Genomic DNA, 20,583 nt, shown 5'->3' with positions numbered 1-20,583 from the left:
ACATCTAGATCAGTGTCTCCAGCTCTCCACATTTATAATGTCAAAGCTTAAGGAGGCTCACTTTATGGAGCTGAATTATGAGGTTTCCTGCAGGCAAGTGGTCTCACCTCAATTGAATACATACTTTTAAGATCTTTGATTAATTTTCTCCAAAGCACTCTGTTGCTCCTGCTCTTTATTGACTTGGGTGATGAAGAATGTATCTTTAAAGGCAAATATCAGACCATTGATATAAGTGTGGAGGTTTTGGTATACCCAGGAATTATTACCATATTGTGCAGTCCTGCAAGAGATCTTTTCTCCTGACAGTCAATGTAAAATCTCCTGAATTGGCAGTGTACATGCAATGTAATTGTTGCTCGGTTTAGAAGAGCATTTTAAAGATAGGATGAGCTCCCAACCACTATCGAAAGAATATAAAGGGATTATACGGTGATCGAATGCCCAGAGAAAGAAATCATCAGTTCCTACCAAGGGTCCCTAACTATAGCCTTTCTGGATTATAAAATTCCCTTGTTTTTAGGAACATTACTTTGATTTTATTACTCTCCTAGGAGGTTGTATGTAATATTCAGATTTGGTACTTTCCGGGTCAATGTATTTGTTCCAAATGGCAGAAACCGTCTGCTTAGCGCTTGCAATTCTGTTGTGCCTTTTGTACAGCCTATAAAACTCCCAGGACGAAGTGGATAATCCGGATTTGAAGATCCCTGCTTCTAACGTGCCAAACAGAGGTATTAAGGATATTGATATCAACAAAGCCATTGTATGTACTCTGGCAAAGACACTGCTTGGTGTTTGGGGATAGCCATTATTGAAAAATGGTCCAATAGGTAATGCTGGCAAATTTTATGAAATAGGACAAGCATTATTGTATAAATATATTAATGTCTTATATCGTTTTATCAACTAGTTCAATATTGAGCTCTTCATATGAATTGTACAATTGTTGCTTTAAACTATTTTAATCATACCAGCTGCCTGAAAGGAAGTAATGTGTCACAAATTGTTAACCAAATTTCATGTTTCATCTTATATGGTTTAAAAAAATCTAAATAAAAATGTATCACTGACTGCCTGCTAAAAGGACTTACCAACAAAACATCATTAAATTACACATATCCAAAGAAATGACACTGAATCCATAGTGATGTCATTAATAATGTCAACAATAAGGTGACATGTAAGGTCACCAGTAATTACATCATGAGTATAAAACTGTTCATTATGACAAGGATATTTTTTATGTATATTCTACATGAAGAAGGTTCCAATTCCAACTTCCTGAAGTGATGCACATTAGCTATAAGCAGAGGTGCCCAACGTAGGTCTAGGAGGAGAGGCACCAAGTTGGATTTCCAGGATAGATTTACACATAATCAGGTACATGCATCAATGTTGCCGTTTGCGATTCCTTAATTGCGAAAATTAAGGAATCGCAATTAAGGAATCGCAAACATCAATGTATCAAACATTCGCAATTTTCTTAGCGATTCCTTATTTTTCCTTCATTGCGATTCACAATTTCCGAATCACAATTAAGGAATCCCTTCCCATTGATTCCTATGGGCCAAAAGGCCCATAGGAATGAATGGGAAGACAATCTCAATTTGCGATTCGCAATTAGCTAATCGCAAATTGAGATTGCGATTTCAAGGGTGCCAGGGTGTCCAAAGGACACCCTGTTGCACCCCTGAAAACAATCCATGCACATATGTTATGCACACACATGCCCTAAGGGCATGTGTGTGCACAACATGACAGTTTGAAAAATGCACAAAATTGCATTTTTCAGATTTTTTGCAAATTACCATGAGGTCCAACCTCATGGTAATTTTTTCCTCCTAATTGCGAAATTGCAATTTTTTTAAGTGTCATGCATTGCATTTAAGGAATCGCAAATTGCGATTCCTTAATTGCAATCGCATTTTCCGAAATCGCAAAAAATTGTGATTTCTTGTAATTTTTTGTTGATGCATCCCAAATAGTGATTTAGGAATCGCAAACGGCCGAATTTTGCAATTCGCAGATGGAGCTTTCTCATACATCGCTCCTCAAGTTTGGAACGACCTGCCACTACACAAAAGCACCCCCTTCTCACTTCGTGAATTCCCCAAGAAGCAGAAGACCAGGCTTTTCAGTCCCATTAGGTGCCATCTTTGGCTAGACCCACACCTCAGCACCCTCCTCACTTCTTTAATTCCGCAAGAAGCAGAAGACCAGGCTTTTCAGTCCCATTAGGTGCCATCTTTGGCTAGACCTAGCACCAGGATACCCTCCTTGGTGAGTACAAATTGGCATAACATAACATCCATTTGATGTAACAAAACTCATGCTTGGCAAAATGAAAACATTGCAGTATACAAAATACCAATGGCACCTCTGCATTGGCTGATGAAGCCTGTGTTAGGCAAAAATGCGCTTGTTGCGTGTTTACAGTGGTTTTGAAGAACTTTGAATAAATGAAGGGTATTCTACCCCATTGCTGAGGACCTACGAGTTTTGATTTTTTCCTATTTCTTTTCCACAATTAACTGCATTTGTTGCCTCTCTTTTTTTCTATGAACAGTTTTATGTATTGTCATTAAGCAGCTGGCCATTAGAGGCAGGAAACATGGGAGCTTTTTGAAAAGTGACTACTCCAGGTGGTGCGGCCTTTTGAGTCCCGGGCTGCTTTCATTTATTCAGCACCAATGACACCTCAGCTGCAGAAAATCCAAAAAAGCAATGACCTGCAGATTATTGAGGTTGTACAGAACACTGTTTAGCACAGCACAGATCGCTCAGGGTGTGGGAAATGAGACATTGAGCTACAGACGCGTCCTGCTGTAGTACCTTGGAGAGGGTTACATCTACTGATGTTGTATTGTTGTGGCAATAAGATGATATAACAAAGCAAGGGAGCAGTTGGAATAGGCACTTGAATTGTGCACAGTCCTGGCAATCCCATTTTGGGGCAGGTCGGATGGCTGCCAAATTGAGAGACGCGGCCACTGAGAGCAAAAGCAGGTGGACCAACCCCATGTTTGGGGTTTGGTAAGGTATGGTGTGAGGTGGTAACAACTTCTACACAACTAAAGAGGGTAAGTTTCAAAGGAAAAGTCTGTGTTTCCAGCATTTCAGCTACAGCAGTAGAGTGGCCAAATGGAGTTAGGTACACAGCAGGACACCACAACTGGGGACCAGACTTGGTATGCCAGAGCCAGGGGCTTTTTTCAGTCTGGAACCCACAGGAGATATACTGCAGGACCTCTGTGTATCATGTAAATAGACAAAGCGCAAATGGGCCTGACCATGGTGATGGACTGTTGAGACAAACAGTTCGTACACTGGCAGTCCTATACAATGTAATAAACTGATCAGCAATATGCTAGAAGAGAGAAGAGGTCGCAAGAAGAAAGCCAGGGGCTGGTTTGTGCTATCTTGATCTAGGGCTCTTGAGTAAGAGCACAACGCAAGAGTATGTGGACTGTCACTGGGAAGAGTGCAGGTATAGGAAGGGACAAATAAATGATGTCAACATGCTGGTGGTTTGTGTCCTCTACTCTTTGTACCAGGGCAAAGCGGATTTGTCCTCCTGAAGGTTGAAGGTGGTATAAAGGTCCTAGAGGACTCCTGGGCAGGGATTAACATTTAGACAGCACACTAGGCTCGTGATTTAAAGAAGGGCCCCAGTGAACTATTCTGTGGTGCTCCCATTAGCTCTACCTCCGAGCATCCTTGGATGGGACACTGAATCATGATTTTTGGGAGGGAATGGATTAAGGGAAATGCGGTGTAATATACAAAACTTATTGATCCAGGCACTGGTGAAGAAACGTGGTCACAGGTGGAAAACTGCTCTCGAGGATGACAGTCTCTGGAATTCGAGATTTCTTGGAAGCCCTCTCTCAGGGGTTTATAGAAGGGAGAACTTCACTGGGAACTAAAACGATGGAAATAAATAGGGAACTTTAACGGGTGCACACCCTGCAAATCAGTGTCATTGGAAGGGCAATATGATTCCCCAGGAGAAACAAGAGGATCCAGAGAGCTGCTCAAAGAGAATTCACATAAGAATTTTGAAGGCGGTGCCAGTGAGGTGTATAGGGGGCAGTGTGCAACCAACATACTGCAGATATTCCAGGGACTTCTAGACCTTAATGAGTTGGCTCCAACAGAGTTATACAGAATGCACAGGGTGTCCTCAGAGGGCCAGCACAACAATTTGCTCACAAACATTTTGATGTCTGTGCACAGCATCAAGCTCAAGGAAAATATAATGACAGGAGCCAGGGGAAAAGAAGAATTTCCATATGCTGAGCAGAAGATTCTGGCTACTACAGTGCAATCCGGATCATCTGAGTTTTGTCTCTTATAAACTTGATTATGACTGATATAATCAGTAATTAGAGGAAAAACATACAAAAACGTTAACCAGTTTATCAAACGGCATTCCCTAGAGCATCCAGTTTGTACAATCTGTAGCATGTTCTGTTTTCTTCTTTTCATGAACAGAATTATCTGGTGAAACCCCCATTCACAGAAGATGTCATGCAGCACATGGTGGATTAGCACTCCATCATGGTTTTCTTACAATATACTCCTGAGGGAGTCTGTCTCTGAGTTTGGATCTCCCAGGAGGCAAACTGCTGTAATGTAAAGATCTCTGGCAATGAGTCAGTTCCAGATGGTTTGACCTTCGAGAGACTCCCTCCCTGCTTTTCAAGGCAATGTACAGCGTTTATGTGTCTAATAGGCAGGTAGCTGGGACGTGAAGTAAAATTGCCATCCCATAGCTTTATATACAAATTGAATTCACAGGTGTTCCTTGTCACAGGAGGGTGACATTAGTTGCAATAGTCTGCGAATGTATATTTTGAAAAGACAAGATTCCTTTTAAAAGCTTATCCGATTGTCACCACCAAACAAGGGAGTGGATAGAAGCTTCTGAGAGTTTGTCTTTCACGTTGCCAGAGACACTCTTGTAATGGTCCACTTCGAAGCCATGCATGCAGAACCAGGAAGCTGCACAGTGCCATGGAGCCCAGGAAAGAAGAGATCTGATGGACCGCTGAATACAATGTTTTTAGAAGGTTGTAACTTTTCAGATGGATAAAGAATAGGGGATGCTGGATTTGCATGACCTATCCTTAGACACAACTGCTGTAGAATGTACACATTCATTTGGAAGTGCTGTTAAACCTGTTGAGATGAGGATACCTTTAAAAGCCAGTCATTAAAGTAAGGATAAACTAAAGTCTTGCTTCCTGAGATGAGTAGCCAAGCATTATGGAAAGGTTCTTGGCTCTGGCTTGAGTCCAAAGAGGAGGACGTTATATTAACATTGAGTGCTTCCTACTAAAAATCTCAAATATGCATTGTGTTGATCTATTGCACACATCCAATTCTCTTGATGTAGGTGGGGGTAGATCTAATGAAGAGCTGACATTTAAAAAGTTTCAATTTGTTACCCATTTGTTCACAGTTTTGATTAAAACAGGGTGAGTTCTTGTGAGGGCTTTTCATCCCCCCCACCCCCCACCGATGCCTGTTAATTTTTGGGAATGGGGGACCTTCTCTGTTGCCTCCTTTTGCAATAAGATCTTGAGCTCTGGTGATTATACTTTTACCACAAAGTGAGAGGAATTTGTAAACACTAACCCCCAAGTAACAAAAATAAGCAGCAGTTATGTCAGAAGATAAAGCCTAACATGTGAGCTCTGTCTTTGAAGTGCAGTAAATCTGAAAAGATAAATACATAATTTAAAGGCATCTTTATTTATTGCTTCGCATTTCGGTGATCCACTAGTGGGTCACAACCCACATTTTAGGGCATACTGCCCTAGAGTATGCAGAGTCAAAAGAGCTCAGGACCCTTCTTCTCTCTTATGTATGCACCAAGATAGTGTAAAGTACTGCGAAATGTAATTCCACTTGGAGGTGTTTGCTTAGACGTCTATTTTCTTGGCTTTCTCAATGTCAGGGGGGTCTTTGTGTGAAACCTGTCACAACAGTGAGCATGTTGAAGGCAGTCCTAACTGTCCTTGACATCACAGACTCCTACCTGGGGCATTGCCTCTCCTCTTGACGAGACCTCTCTTCAGATCTTCCATGCGGAGAGCCTCTTGAAGTGGTGGCGTAAGACCCATCTATCTGTCACTCGTATCATCCTGAAGTAGATTCTTAGCACTTTCATTGCCGGATGTATATTCTGTCCTTAAGTGTCCTTCAGGACATTTTTTTTTTTTTTTTAAAAAAGCACTTTCTTTGGGCCAAAGAATATCAAGAAGATGCTGCACATAATGGAGATGCTATGAAGGGCTGTGTGTGGCTTCTTTCTGCCACATGAAGGGCATTTTACAAAGAAAGGTGGTGTTCTCAAGTAAAATAAGTATTTTTCAGTCAGGAAATAGAAAAATAATACTTAGCCTTAAAAGATGCTGAGTTTTGCTATTTTTATAATGGTATGGAAAAATTTCCTAAGAAAATATAGCTGGAAAAAAGGCCAAGATCATTGCTCAAGGATCCTGTCAACAGAACCTGGGAAAAAAACTAGCTAAATTGTCTCTGTTAGTATATGTTAGCATACTGATGGTGTGCATTTCCTTAAAGGATCAGCAAAGTTTTCTAGCCTTTTAGACTGCAGTCTATCGGGCTTTATTACCTTGCTTCCTTCCTCATTCCATCAAAAATGTTTCCTGAAAGACTTTTCGTGTCACTTTCTGAAAATAGTGGCAGTTGTCTTTCTTTTTTTTAAAATAGTTGAAAATTGTGAAAATTAACCAATATGGTCTAATGTAGACTGTAAAAATACTGTAACATTGGCTTTTTAGAACAGATTTATTTTCTTATATTATTTTGTGAAAAATTGTTCATTTTTTTGGCATGGTTTCTTGCACTTTTTTGTGTTGATATACTTTTTTTATAATAATTTTAATAATTCATGGTGTGCGAGTATTGGCGTTCAGCAATCAACTCTAGAAGAGAAGAATAAAGTTAACTTTTTTTATTTAACTGTCTCTATGTACTGTGATTAGGTTGTGGGGTCATATATTATTGGCAAATATCATCTGGTACCTGAAATGTCCTAAATGCCAAGCAGCCGTTTTTTTTCTTCAATACACTACATGATTGTCTTCTCCACTTAAGAGATTTTTTTATTATCTGACTGGTTATGCCCCATGAGTGAATAGTCACTGCACGTACGAAACTGAGCTGCAAGTCTCTTTGACCATGGGTCCCATCTCAGTAACATCCAGCTTTCAGTTTAAAAAATGTCTCTGTAATAATCACTGCTAGCTGGGAATCACAAGAGAGAGTACCTTAATTTTGTGACACAGCTGTGCGCTTTTCATTATATGATCTATCTAATGAATTTGTTGGGATCTGTGTACTTCGCGCATTTCTTACCAAACTGTGGAAATGCCCGTCCACAAGTAAATATAGTAAACTTTTATTTTAATATTTCCTTGCTTTCTCCAAAGACAAAGGTCAGCCTGCACACCATTCCGTTGGATTTTCTGACTTAGGAACATAGACTAGATAGGAGTGATCCATGCTACCACTATGAGCAACTGCACCGTCAATACCTATGTTCATATTATTTCTGTATATTCACTGTATTTATAGCGGAAGCCGATGTGACTACTCAAAGCCATCTTTTCTACACCAGTACACTTGCTCCGTAAACCACACTGTACTGCTGCATAATATCAAAAAGTACACCTATATCTGATTCTTTTTCTTCCCTTTCATACTATCTTCAGATTAAACTTCCTTGAACTGCTTTGTGCGTCTCAATAACCCTTTCTAGTCACATATTTCTTTGTTGTATTTCCCCCAAGCATCATTTTCCATTGTAAATAAAAGCCCTTTGGGCTATCGTCATGAGTATGGCATCCCCTATTGGGCTACTTCTCCATCAGACAACGAATGGTCTTGTGGTTCTGTCACCGAAATTATTGGGTCATAAAACACCAGACCAGAAGGGGTCAGGGGCTGCAAGCAAAGGCACAGCACAGCCTTCATTTGCCCACCCATCCAGTACCACGGAAAATGCTCCTTCCACAACCCAGGCCATATCCTCCCCTCAATCCTGACAACCTCCCTGTAACAACAAAGTTGACGTTTCCCACCAGCTAACAGTGTCCCTGCACCGAAATCAGGATATCTCTTAAGGAGGGCCACAGTATTCATAGATATTCTTACTAGAACTATATAAAAAAGCTAGAATACCAAAAATATGTCAGACTTTGTTTCTCATTTCTCACCAAGCATTGGATGATCTTCCTTCTGCTCCTCATCTTTAGAAATACCCCGAGGATGGAGGAAACTTGATGTCATGCGAGATGAGCTCTTTTCTAAACTGATCCCTGTCACTCCAATATTGATGGAATCTGTCAAAATAATAAACATTTGAATTGCTATTCGGGTGCCTAGAAAAAGGTGATGAAAAATATTATATTAGATGAAAGCTTTCAATCACTTACTCTTGGAATAAATCTAAAGAGACAAGCCTACGGATGATGTGGCACACATGAGAATAATCTCAGGATTGTTGCTCATCGATGAAGGTACTCTGCTAGATAAATCTGATACACTGGAGGTTCTACCAAGCTCTAAGATGGTGCCAGATCAGGCAATATGATCAACAGGGGGAATATGACACGGACAGGAGGCTGGATGGGCAGAGGGTACTGGGGTATTTGAGCCCATCTAGCTGAGTTACTTGTTCTTAGCCCATTAGTGCGCTTCGTATGTGTTTTAGCAAACTGGACCAGGGGAAAGGGATAACTGAGCTAGGCTTATCCACAATGACTAGTTACTTGAAAAACTGTACCATTTATTTTACAGCACAAGTTTAGACACAAGCTGTAGAAACAGATTTATTTGCCCCTTACTGTTCAAAGGAATGACACAACGGACTACCAATGCCAAGACTGTTCAGCAGTAATTTGTGCTAGAGTGGGCCTTTTCTGCTTCTCTAAGGTAGGGATGTGTGTTACTGTAGCACTAGACTATAGTTCCTCTGTAGACGTCTGTATGCATGCCTTTGTCAATACATATAGGTGTGCGAGTTCTGTGTACAGCTCTGTCCAGTGTAAATCTAGGTGGGTGTTCACGTCACTCTAAGAGGCGAGGAGTGGGAATATGTATATGTTTGAGTATGTACATATATAGTTAGCAACAGCAGATTTACAGTTACAGTAGCAGCATTTGGTGGAATGCTGGAGGCCACAACAATTGCAAGAAGGGCATAGACCATCAAAAAAGGTAGAGTTTGCCAAAAATCGTTATAAAGAACCGAAAAAAGTCATAGATATCTTTTTGTGCATCAAGATATTGTGTCTGTAGGCTGTAGAAAAAACCCCAATATCACACACATGACAACTAATATTGGACCTGTAATGTCACCAATTCGGAAAATTCTCAAATCTACAATTGAAGTTGCACAGCTCCATGGTGCTACTATGAAAAGTTTATGGATATAGCCTTGTGCCTGGTGATAGGTTTACATAAAAAATCTGCCTTGCTTATGAGTGTCATCACCTGTGAGACCTTGCCAATAAAAGGCATTGCCCATGAGAAAACTCACTCAAATGAATCTTCTTTACGGTTGTCTAAACCGAATAGATACAAACAAGAAGAACAAGCATTTGCAATGCAATAGGTCTCGCATTGAAGCGAGTTTGAGCTATTGACATTGCAAATAACAATGCCTTTTATTTTTGTTTTCTTTTTAAAAACATAAATAAAAGGCATTGTTATTTACAATGTCAATAGCTCAGACTTGTGTCAATGCGAGACCTATTGCATTCCAAATGCTTGTTTTCATTGGAGTCTAAATGAGCGTCTTAATCTGTAGCTGCACATTTATTCTGACCTAATTTCAACTACTCCTGAGCATTTCCCCTCACACTTTTACTCGTGCTGCATTTTCACACCTGACAACTGCATTTTGCTTTGTAACTAGTTCCAAGGAAGGAGCAACAGCGAGCGTGTCTGAACGGCAACATGAGAAGAGGGACAGTAACGTCAAAGAGGGAGGCTGAGAGGAGGGGCGAGAACAAAGGAGAGGACCCGGTTCCCTCTGGAGGTTTGAGGTTCAGCAGGAGAGGACAAGGGAAGGAACACTAGAGGGTGTGCTGCGATCCAAGGGAGAGGTTGAGACCAGGGAATAGTGGATCGAGCAGATTGCAGAGAGAACAAGTAGTACACAAAAAAGGCACAACTACAGGGGTAAGTGCCTGAGCAGCAGTATGGTCCCTTCTAACAACATACCTGTCAGCTCACCCGTCCTTGGCGGGTATCACCCTAGCACCCCGATCATAGCCTTCCGTTTAGTCTCCCTCTTGGCAAACTTGCATCACTCTCAAACAAAATATTTTTCCTCCATCCAGTGTAATGTGTCACCCTTTTTGCAAATCTGTATCACCCTCTATTCACTATAATGCGTCGCCCTCTTAACCTTCGCCCCTCACCCTCGTCGAGGGCCAACTTGCTGACAGGTATGTGAGGAACAGCGGGGCTTTGGAGTGCACCAGCCCCGCTGCAGAAGGTCCGGGTGCTCGTGCGTGAATGGATAAATACACTCATTGTGCACCTCAGAGTCGCCCTGCTTGTCAATAAAGCATTATTGTATAGCGCGGGTGCACTACTCACTCACAGTCTGAACATGTCCTCCATGTCCTTGACCTGCTTGTGGCTGAACTTCTTGAACTCCGTGTAGGGGTTGAAGACCCTGCTCTCCCGCGGCCGGGCGCTGCCCTCGTTGATGTCCTGCCGGCGGCTCAGCTTGGCGCTCAGTTCGGGGTCGGCGCTGGCGGTGGGCGGCTTCTCCTGCGGGGCCTCCTTCCTGGCGCAGGGCGCGCTGTCCTCCGGGGCCGGGGGCTCCGTGCCCCCCAGCAGCAGGGGAGCACATGGCACGGAGCCGGCTGCGTGCCTCCTCGCCCACTCCGGGGAGAGGGACACGCAGCCCGCTCGCCTCGTCTTTGAGGTAAACAACGTCCCCTAAACGCAGCACCTAAAACTGTGGAGGGAACCTCAGCCGTCCCTCTGGCAACCACCCGGGTTTTTTTCTCGCCCTGTCCGCGGCGCAGCCTGGACATCTACCAGCTCTGCGTACCTCCACCTTTTAAGAAGAGGACATCTGGTCTCCTTCCTACCCAGAAGAAAAGGAAACCATATACTCTCTTTACCCACCCATTCCGGAGATGAAGGGAATATCAAAATGACCCTCTCCTATATGCACATCTTTCGCCTCAGCACAGAGTGGAAACCTGTTCTCCTCACCTTATGTCTGATGACATAAGTGCCACCTGTTCTCTTCGCCCCCCCCCCCCCCAACGGTTGCCACCTGCATTTTAGTACCCTGCCTGGTACAAAAACAAACACAAACAAAACAAGCTGAGGATCGCCGGGCGCGAAACCGAAAGCGCAGTGGGAGCGCACGAGACGCAGTCGCCGTGAGCGTGCACATCGTCTGTCCCGGCGCTAGCTGAGGATCGCAGAGAAGACAAGCCGAGCTCGGAGCCTGAATTGGAGCCTGCTGCCGAGACTGACCCGCTGTGGAGGGAGAGGGACACGCGGAAAGAGCCCGGTGAGTGGGAGTGGGAAGTGGAGAGTGGGAGGGGGGAGAGAGCGGGAGGGGATGTGTGTGTGCGCGTGTGCGTGCGCGTCAGTGTGTGTGTGTGTGTGTGAACAGCATGCCGGAATCGGAGCGCGTGTTCACGCACGCGACCTGATCCGATTCCGGCATGCTGCGCGTGCCCATCTCTTGTCTCCCTTTTGGCTCCTTGTAAGCAGAGCTGACGGCTATAGGTCTCGCGGCGAGAACGCGCTTCACGCGCGACCTAAACACCAAGGCACACTATCAAAAGAGTAAAAGACAACAATCAATCAAAACCAATAAATAAATACAAGTAGGTAAAATACATGCTCTAATAACTGATAAATGTTTTCTCAGTTTAAGTGCCCATTTCTGGAAAGCAATCATGGTAAAACAAGCTGATGCCTCTTGTAACTTGTACATGAATATTACGACAGGTTTACAATACCTATAACCCCTTTTCCTTAATAGTGGTTTCAACCAATGATCTATGCTCCTTATAAAATGTACAAAATAAAACATAGGGTAATGTGCTTTGTAACTGAATGCCATCACAGAGGCAAGATGACAAGGTTCTCGACCATTCCTCCATTTTCGGGAATGTGACATGCAGATGTATTTGATACAAACTCAAATGTGTCAAGAGATATCTATCTTCTAAATTCATTATCATAAAAAGATACGGCTAGATACCGAGGTAGAAAGCAAAGAATGGGCCACAACAGTAGGTTACCTCAGCTCCATCTGTGAATGATGCTGTTCAAATACTTTGAAACCTAAGGTGCTAATTTCTTTTTTTTTGTGTGGAAATCCTCAAGCTCACACAAAATGAGGCTACGAAGGCCAACCAAGAAATGCACTATTCACAGTCAAGGGACAGACAATCTTGCATCATCAGTCGACTAAATGTGGCGTCTGGATTAGACCGGAGTGCATGCCACAGGGGAAGGGGATGAGATTTATTAAATTAATCTACATTTTTTTCAACACTAATTCCCTGTGGGCAATGACATTTGAGCAACTCGATTGTAGGGCTAAGGCTCGCTTCAAAAAACGATTTTCAACAAGCTGTAAGTTCCAACAGTCCATATGGCCCCAAACACCAGATCCGTAAAACATTTCTTTCAGAGGTTTTTGTCCCAGCTTACCGGAAAATGCAGAAACTGTCTCAATAGAGCTCTCAAACTAAGAATTCCCGGTGGCTCTTTGTTGGACCTATGACCCTTGAGAATCAAACGGAAAACCCAGTTAAGAAAGGAGATTTGACTGGTCAAAAGACACACCACCAACTGAAAAGTGACATCTTTAAGGGTCTCAGCCCACATTACATTATAGTAGTTCTATTCAAGTTAGTACTGAGATCCAAGTTGTCCATGTAATAAGCAAAGGCATACAGTAAGTTTTGCAAACCATTAGTAGTCCTAAAGTCCTAAAACAGCATCATCTGCTTATAGCAAAATTGAGACATATCAATTGCTAAGTTTCGGCAGATCTGTACCTCTCACGAGAAGGTACAGTTCTAAGTCATTAATATAAAGGTTGAACAGTAGTGGGGCTAACACACATCCTTGCCTAACCCCTCTACCTGCAGCTATCTTGCTGGTGCAGTCACCACTCAACCCGAATATGACCCTAACCAAGGCATTCTGATATACTTGCTTTACAAAATTGACAATCGCCTTACCCAGGCCCAGACTACCCATAATGCACCACAGTTTATAGTGGGAACACAGTTATGTTATGTTATGTTATGTTAATAACTTTTATTCGGCGCACAGCTGCCCCAGCGAAGGGGCGTCCTGGCGCCTGATCAAGTACCACAACACAACAAATCGCCGCTGAAAAGAGAGGAGATCAGTCAACAGAGGTGAACAAATGGGTTTTGATCGCACGTCTAAAGAGAGTCAGGCTGTTAAGGGCACGGATATGGACAGGAAGGGAGTTCCATAATCCAGCCGCCATGACACGAAATGAACGACCTCCCATCCTACTCAGTCTGAATCTAGGCGTGCTTGCTAGATGAAGAGATTCCGACCTGAGAGACAGTCAGAAGCACTGGTTAGGTCCATAAAGGTCTGATGAAGTGTGCCTTGTTTGACCACTGTATATTTGCTAATCAAAAGGTTACAATTGAGTACTTGTTCAACTATACCCTTTCCCTTGCAGAAGCCGTACCAAACGTTAGTCAGGATATTATTATTTTTAGCCTCAAATTCTAGGCTGGCAAGGAGGATAGGGGTCTCTACCGTCACCAGAGAACCTAAAAGAGAAATGAGTCCCTAGCATTTAGGGTCGTCTCTATTGCTCTTTTTTAAAATGGGAAGGCTATTCGGTTCATAGCTGGCTGCAGAATAAAAAAAAATTGTTGAGATAGGGGCCCACAAATCTATACTTTCTACAAATATGTTGAGAGGGGTACCATTTGGGGCCGCAGCCTTACAATGGGGACTTGATTTCAGTGCCAGGCGCACCTCATTTAAATCAAAACAATAAAAGCTGGCCAGTAATTGAGGTGTCAAGAGGCAGCTTGCTCTAGTGCTGACCAATGCACCGCGGCTGATAAATAGACTCAAAATGCTTGACCTCGGAAGTTAACCTGGTCCTTTAGAAATGGCTTATTAAACACTTTCCAAAAGGCTATGACATCACTCATAAAGTTTCCCTCTAATAGCGAATCCAAGTTCTCTGCTCTAATTTCACATTGTCTTTACCCTACTGCCCTTTTGTAAATATGTTGCGCCCACGCCCACCTCCTGATCTTTAGGAACTGTAGCCAGTGCGATCCCAAGTTTCTCTTCTCTAAGGTGCATGTGTGACCAAACCAACTTAAATGATTGTTTTATTGTTACTAGCTATCCAACGAATCCGACCTTCATCATTGCTATCAACAAGCAGAGCATTACAATATACATTAATTCTATGTCCAGGGAGGAACAATAGAAAGATAACAGGCCATGGAGTAATACCACTTAAGAAGCTTACTAAAACATAAAAAAACAAAAACCATAGAGCAAAGATCATTAGACTGAAGAATAAAATATATTATAATGGAGTTGGCTCTACTAAAAAAAAGTAGGTGTATATGGCTCGTACTTCCTGACAGGCCGAAAATCATGAGTTAAATAGCAGTTGAATTTCAAGAGCATGTGCCACCCTCATTTTGAGTAAAATGTTGTAGGTCATCCCCACTACTACCATTCGTTCAACAGACTCCTCTTTCTAAGCAGGTTAAATATATGGGAGTTGAAATCGCCACCTAGACTAACCCAGTGGAATGTCATGCTTTCCTGTGGAATGAGATCAAGGCAGACTCAGGACTTTTCGCAACGAAGCACTGTTAGAAGAAAAATAATTATTATAAATGTTGATCACCAACCTTGCAGGACCACCATCTGTATCCAACAATAAAACCTGAAAAAAGGAGAGTTCAAGTCTAAGTGTAAGAGTTTCCCTGGTGAAAGATGTTGAGATTAAAGAAGCAAAACCTCCCGTACTTCAACTAGCCTTAGATGGCAATCCACCAGATTGGATGGACATAAACCCCCACAAATAAAATGGTTCTGTGGCCCAGGTCTCTTGGAGGAACATACACTAAATGTGTCAAAAAGAGGGATCCATTCCCTCTTATACAGTTTAGAGAGCATACCAGCAACATTCCATGAAGTTAGGTTAAGCTGGTTAGAAGGTCGATGGAACGTGATGGATGACAAAGGGTTTATTGCAGCCACTGAGGTCAGTATTGGAGGGGGAAGAGCCCCTTGGGGAATCCTGTATAGTACACAAAATGCCAGTGGTAAGATCACAACAATTCTATTACAGGACCAAAGGCTTCGTATTATGCTTTCTCTTTCGTTTATTGCCACTCTCAGCAGCCAATGAAAACTTTGCATTATGTAAATAAACTACATTTCCCATGATGCACATGTAAAACATCACATCCTGTAAGACCCCATAAGAGCCACCTTGACTGGAAATTCTCCTCTTTCTTTGCTGCTCACGCAAAAAGTTAAGTGTACTCTCGACTTTTTAACTGATTGATTGTGTCTGTAATTACACATTGTGATTGCATTTTGGCACGCGCCGCTTTACTTGACTAAACGAGACTATCGCGCTCTCCGTCGCTTTCCTTGCCTGAAATTTGATTGTGATTATTATTTTGCTTGCTGTGTCTGAAAATTGCTTAAAATTAATCTGTTTGCCTGCACATGCTTCGCGCTCGCTCTCGGCACGCTTCCGCATATCCGTTGGCATCGGGGAATGCGTTTTCGTGCTCCGGTGCAGGATCTTGCAGTGAGGCAAGTTTGAATTTCCCGCTTACACAGGATAACACGCACAGTGCACGGCCGCATACAGGGCCTTCAATTAGACTCCCGCTGGGGTGCTGAACTGTATCACGCCGCCGACTGCGGTGATTCTTTCGTTTTAAAGCGCTGAGGCTCCCCTCATATGCCGATCGCACGAGGAGCCTTCACTTTCAGTTTTAGTTCAGGTTTCGACGTGCGTAGCCCAATTGGGCTATTTTCTAGTAGGATTGGGCTACGCACGTCGCTACTGCTCGTTTTTTCTCCTGCAATTAGTTTATTCTCTTGCGTGACCCCACCGAACAGCATATCTAGTCCTCGCTGGCAGGAATAACGCTCTGGGCCAGAAGGGTGCACAAGTCCTATTAAAATTACTACTCTTTTGTTCCACTACGCCCTGAGGGCTGTAAGAACTGTGATAGAGCTACAGCTGATGCGCTAGGTACCTGGTGTCCAGATTGTTGAGCTTGGGTTGGCTCCCCCCCTTACTCTTCTTGAAGAACTCACTCCATGAGCAAGAACATTTACAAATTTGATCCCAAGATGGAGGATTGGGTTCGCTATGAAGAGGATGATACCTTATATGAGGAGTAAGTGGAAAACCCTTCCAGAGAGGGCAACATTGTTGAGGTCCTGGACGCTTCAGTTCAGGAGTCGGTCAACAAGGCCCTTGAAAAGACAGTCCCAGGGACTGTGCAGCAAACACTTGCTACTGTGCTGAAGCCCATAACGAAGCAATGCTTCATGGTTTCACTGGTCCTGCAGGAACTCACAAGGACGCCCCAGCTTCAGAGTACCAATCTAATCCCTTTTCTAAATTGTTTTGTCCACCATAAGCGTGGAAGGGTATACTCAGATGTGAGTCCCCTGCTCATTGCACCATCAGGATTCAAGCAAGCCAGGCCGATGACGGCTGTAATGCCAGAAACCGGTCCCCGGAAGCTTGTTTCCTTTCCAGTAAAAGAATTGGCTTGGTAGTTTGGTCTGCCCTGTTCCCATGATGCACTAGGCCAGAACAGACTAATTTGCATGTAGCCAGGTTCTGAGCTGGGATGGTGCAGTGAGCTAAAAAACGGTGATGGATCAAGCCCTGATCTGTTGACTGGGTAGGAGTGTTCTGCTTAATTCAGATACTCTGTCCATCACCACCCCCTTTTCTGAATCGTTTTGTCCACCATAAGCGTGGAAGGGTATGCTCAGACATGAGTCCCTTGCTCACTGCACCATCAGGATTCAAGCAAGCCGGGCCGAAGACGGCTGTAATGCCAGAAACCGGTCCCCGGAAGCTTGTTTCCTTTCCAGTAAAAGAATTGGCTTGGTAGTTTGGTCTGCCCTGTTCCCATGAAGCACTGGGCCAGGGACAGACTAATTTGCATGTAGCCAGGTTCTGAGCTGGGATGGTGCAGTGAGCTAAAAAACGGTGATGGATCAAGCCCTGATCTGTTGACTGGGTAGGAGTGTTCTGCTTAATTCAGATACTCTGTCCATCACCACCCCCTTTTCTGAATCGTTTTGTCCACCATAAGCGTGGAAGGGTATGCTCAGACATGAGTCCCTTGCTCACTGCACCATCAGGATTCAAGCAAGCCGGGCCGAAGACGGCTGTAATGCCAGAAACCGGTCCCCGGAAGCTTGTTTCCTTTCCAGTAAAAGAATTGGCTTGGTAGTTTGGTCTGCCCTGTTCCCATGATGCACTGGGCCAGGGACAGACTAATTTGCATGTAGCCAGGTTCTGAGCTGGGATGGTGCAGTGAGCTAAAAAACGGTGATGGATCAAGCCCTGATCTGTTGACTGGGTAGGAGTGTTCTGCTTAATTCAGATACTCTGTCCATCACCACCCCCTTTTCTGAATGGTTTGTGGAAAGACATTTCTATGCATAATTGCAGGGCGTTCCTCATGCATTGTAAAATAAAATTTCCTGAATTGTTCATCAACATTTCTTTGCTTTCAAGTGGCAAGCATTATAGCATGGAACATGTTGCGGTGCCAAAGTCTAGTAAAGTGTCGCCCAGACTACTCTCAAGGAAATGTTTCACATCTACACCAAGTAACGAAGATCTCTTGACAGGCAAGGGTAAGACTCTAGTTATTTTTTTATTTTGTCCACTATAGTAGTTATGTTTTCCCGTAAATATCTAAGAATGCAGTTGAGTGTACTTTTTTTCACATCACTATCAATATGCGACCGAGGATCCTCACATCTTTTGCCTTTGCCATAATCACTAAGCAAAAAGTCTGTAAACTGTTGCCACCTGGATAATATTGCATTCACGGCTTCTGGGACTGAGAACCACAGGCTAAATGACAGTTGAGATTACTCAAATAGACTACAAAGTCAATAGCATTCTACATTAACTTTTAGGTTTAAAGTATTTTATTGAAGCAGGGTAAGGAAGGAAACAACAGGGCAAGAAAAAGAAAAACCACAGGTGCCCCACAATCAATGCGTACAATACAGTAGATACATCAAAGCAGTTCTGTCCCTTCAGTAGGCACCATCCGGCATGGAAACACAGCTTGTGCGCCTGTGGTTAAAGATAAAAAAGAAAGGGGGGGGGGGGGGGAAGGGGAAGAGGAAAGGGGGGGAAGGGAGGGGAAAAAGGGGGGGGAGGGGAAAGGGGTGGGGAAACAACCCTGCTCCACAACCTACCCAACCAACAAAACCCCCCAACTACCGCACCCCAACCCACCCCCTGTACTGTGCCAATGACCATCTGCTCTCCCCTCGTATCGACCCTCCGGTTGACTCCGCTACTCAATGCCAACTCCGACCAATCAAACAGGCGGATCCGGTGGCGGTGTCAGCCGTAACAGCCTGAGATACCTAGGGCAGGTGATCTCCCTGAACTCAGAACACAACAGGCTATGGAAAGGCGCCCACAGCTCCTCAAAAGTATCTGTATCCCCCAGGGCCACTAAGGACATCTTTTCCATGCCAAGGACATGCCACAATCTATGCAGCCAGCCGACAACAGTGGGGAGTGTGGTGGAGCGCCAGTGTATGAGAATGTTTTGCACCGCTGACCCTAGAGCTATCGCAATCTGTCTACCCCTTCTAGACCTGAGGGGGTACAGCAACCCATTCGGCAAACCCAGTAGGACATAGGCAGGGAACCGCGGCAGCTCTATCTCAAAACATTTGTCCACCTCGCCCAGAACCTCCTCCCAATAAGAAGCCAAAAGGGGACAATCCCACAGTATGTGTGTAAGCGTGCCAGTTTGGCCACAGTTACGCCAGCACGTCCCCGGTATTGACCTATCCATCTCATGTAATTTCTCAGGAGTTCGGTACCAGTAGGTCGAAATTTTGGTGAAGGTCTCCGTGAGCCCCGTGTGATAGGCCGAGTGGCGTGAGCGGTAGGAGATGTGGTCCCATTCTATGTGGCTCAACACTCGTCCGAGCTCCCGTTCCCAGCGCTCCCGACCAGGGTTGTGAATGTGAAAGGGGGGGGGGCTGCAGCATCTTATACAAATCGGAGATTAGTTTAGCGTCCGACGTGCGAGTGATTAACCAGCGCTCGTACACCGTGATCTCCCGGTCCGCCGTTTCGCGCACTTGGGGTTGTAGTGCCCAGTGGCGCGCCTGCATATACCTCATGCGCTCCGTCTCAGGGAAGCCGTAGTCCCGCTGCAAGTCCTGGAAGGGGATGACACCCTCATGGCCGTATAGGTGATACAAAGTGCAACAGCGGGCCGCCCGCCAGCGCTCGTAAGCACCAGGCTCAGTTCCCGGACCGAAGTCCGGATTGCCAATTAACGGCGTGAAGGGAGAGGGAAAAGTAGTAAGTTCATGCCTAGTGGCCACTGAGTCCCACGCCCAAAGCAGGACACGCGTCACAAGAGATGCGTAAAGGTTAGGGGGTCGATGAGCCCGCCTCAAGAATGGGACCTCCTGTAGCGTTCTGTCTGCTACCGCCTGGTCCTGGAACAGCCAGTGTTTGTCTGACTCCCACCGGCTCCATTCCACCAGATAGCGGAGTTGGGCGGCCTGGAAGTATTTCCGTAAATCTGGTATTCCTAGCCCCCCAGATTCAGGCGCCAGCGTAGCGATGTTCCTCTTAATCCGTGGTCTACGGCCCTGCCACACAAACCGCGCAATGGCCGATTGAGTCTCCGCGAGCCACCCTGTGGGGGGCTGGAGCGGCAACGCCCTAAACAGGTATAGTACCTGAGGCAGGAGGGTCATCTTCACTGCGGCCACCCTACCTAGCAGCGACAACGTGCCCTTATCCCACCGACCCAGTTCCTCTCTGATTTTTCGTGCTCAAAGCCGCACAATTGGCCGTGACCATCGCCAGGAGGGAGGGCACCAACAGGATCCCTAAATACGGAATCCGGTCCCCGGACCAGCTCAGAGGGTAAAGCCTCTGCAGTTCCGCCCTGGTGGCGCTGGTGAGCGAAATGTCGAGGGCAGCTGATTTCCCGAGGTTCACCTTAAAGCCCGCCACCGCGGCGAAGAGGTCCAATTCCGCAATGCAAGCCGGCAGCGACCTCCGTGGGTCATCGAGCGTCAAAATGACGTCATCTGCATATTGGCTAATCGCGTGATGAAATTCGCCCATCTTGACTCCGACGATATCGGGGTTCTGCCGAACCCTTTGAGCAAACGGCTCCATATAAAGAGCAAAGAGCAAAGGGGACAGTGGGCATCCTTGTCGCGTACCCCGTTCTATGGGAAAGGGCCGGGAAC

General features: G+C 44.7%; 1 protein-coding gene across 3 annotated transcripts in view; it reads right to left on the bottom strand.

The window, feature by feature from the left end:
• FAM149B1 (family with sequence similarity 149 member B1) overlaps window positions 1–20,583 on the bottom strand; it is a 641,735-nt gene that overhangs the window by 50,279 nt on the left and 570,873 nt on the right. For 2 of the 3 annotated variants that reach the window (XM_086922291.1, XM_086922292.1), the window contains exon 13: window positions 8,253–8,378. The exons of the other annotated variant lie outside the window; for it this stretch is intronic. In XM_086922291.1, coding sequence (XP_086778417.1) covers window positions 8,253–8,378 — 126 coding nt within the window. The remainder of the gene's footprint in view (window positions 1–8,252; window positions 8,379–20,583) is intronic. 3 annotated transcript variants of the gene reach the window in all.

Source organism: Lissotriton vulgaris, chromosome 5 (genome assembly GCF_964263255.1).
Source record: "Lissotriton vulgaris chromosome 5, aLisVul1.2, whole genome shotgun sequence".
Taxonomy (NCBI): Eukaryota; Metazoa; Chordata; class Amphibia; order Caudata; family Salamandridae; genus Lissotriton; species Lissotriton vulgaris.
This window is presented reverse-complemented; position numbering and strand designations above follow the sequence as displayed.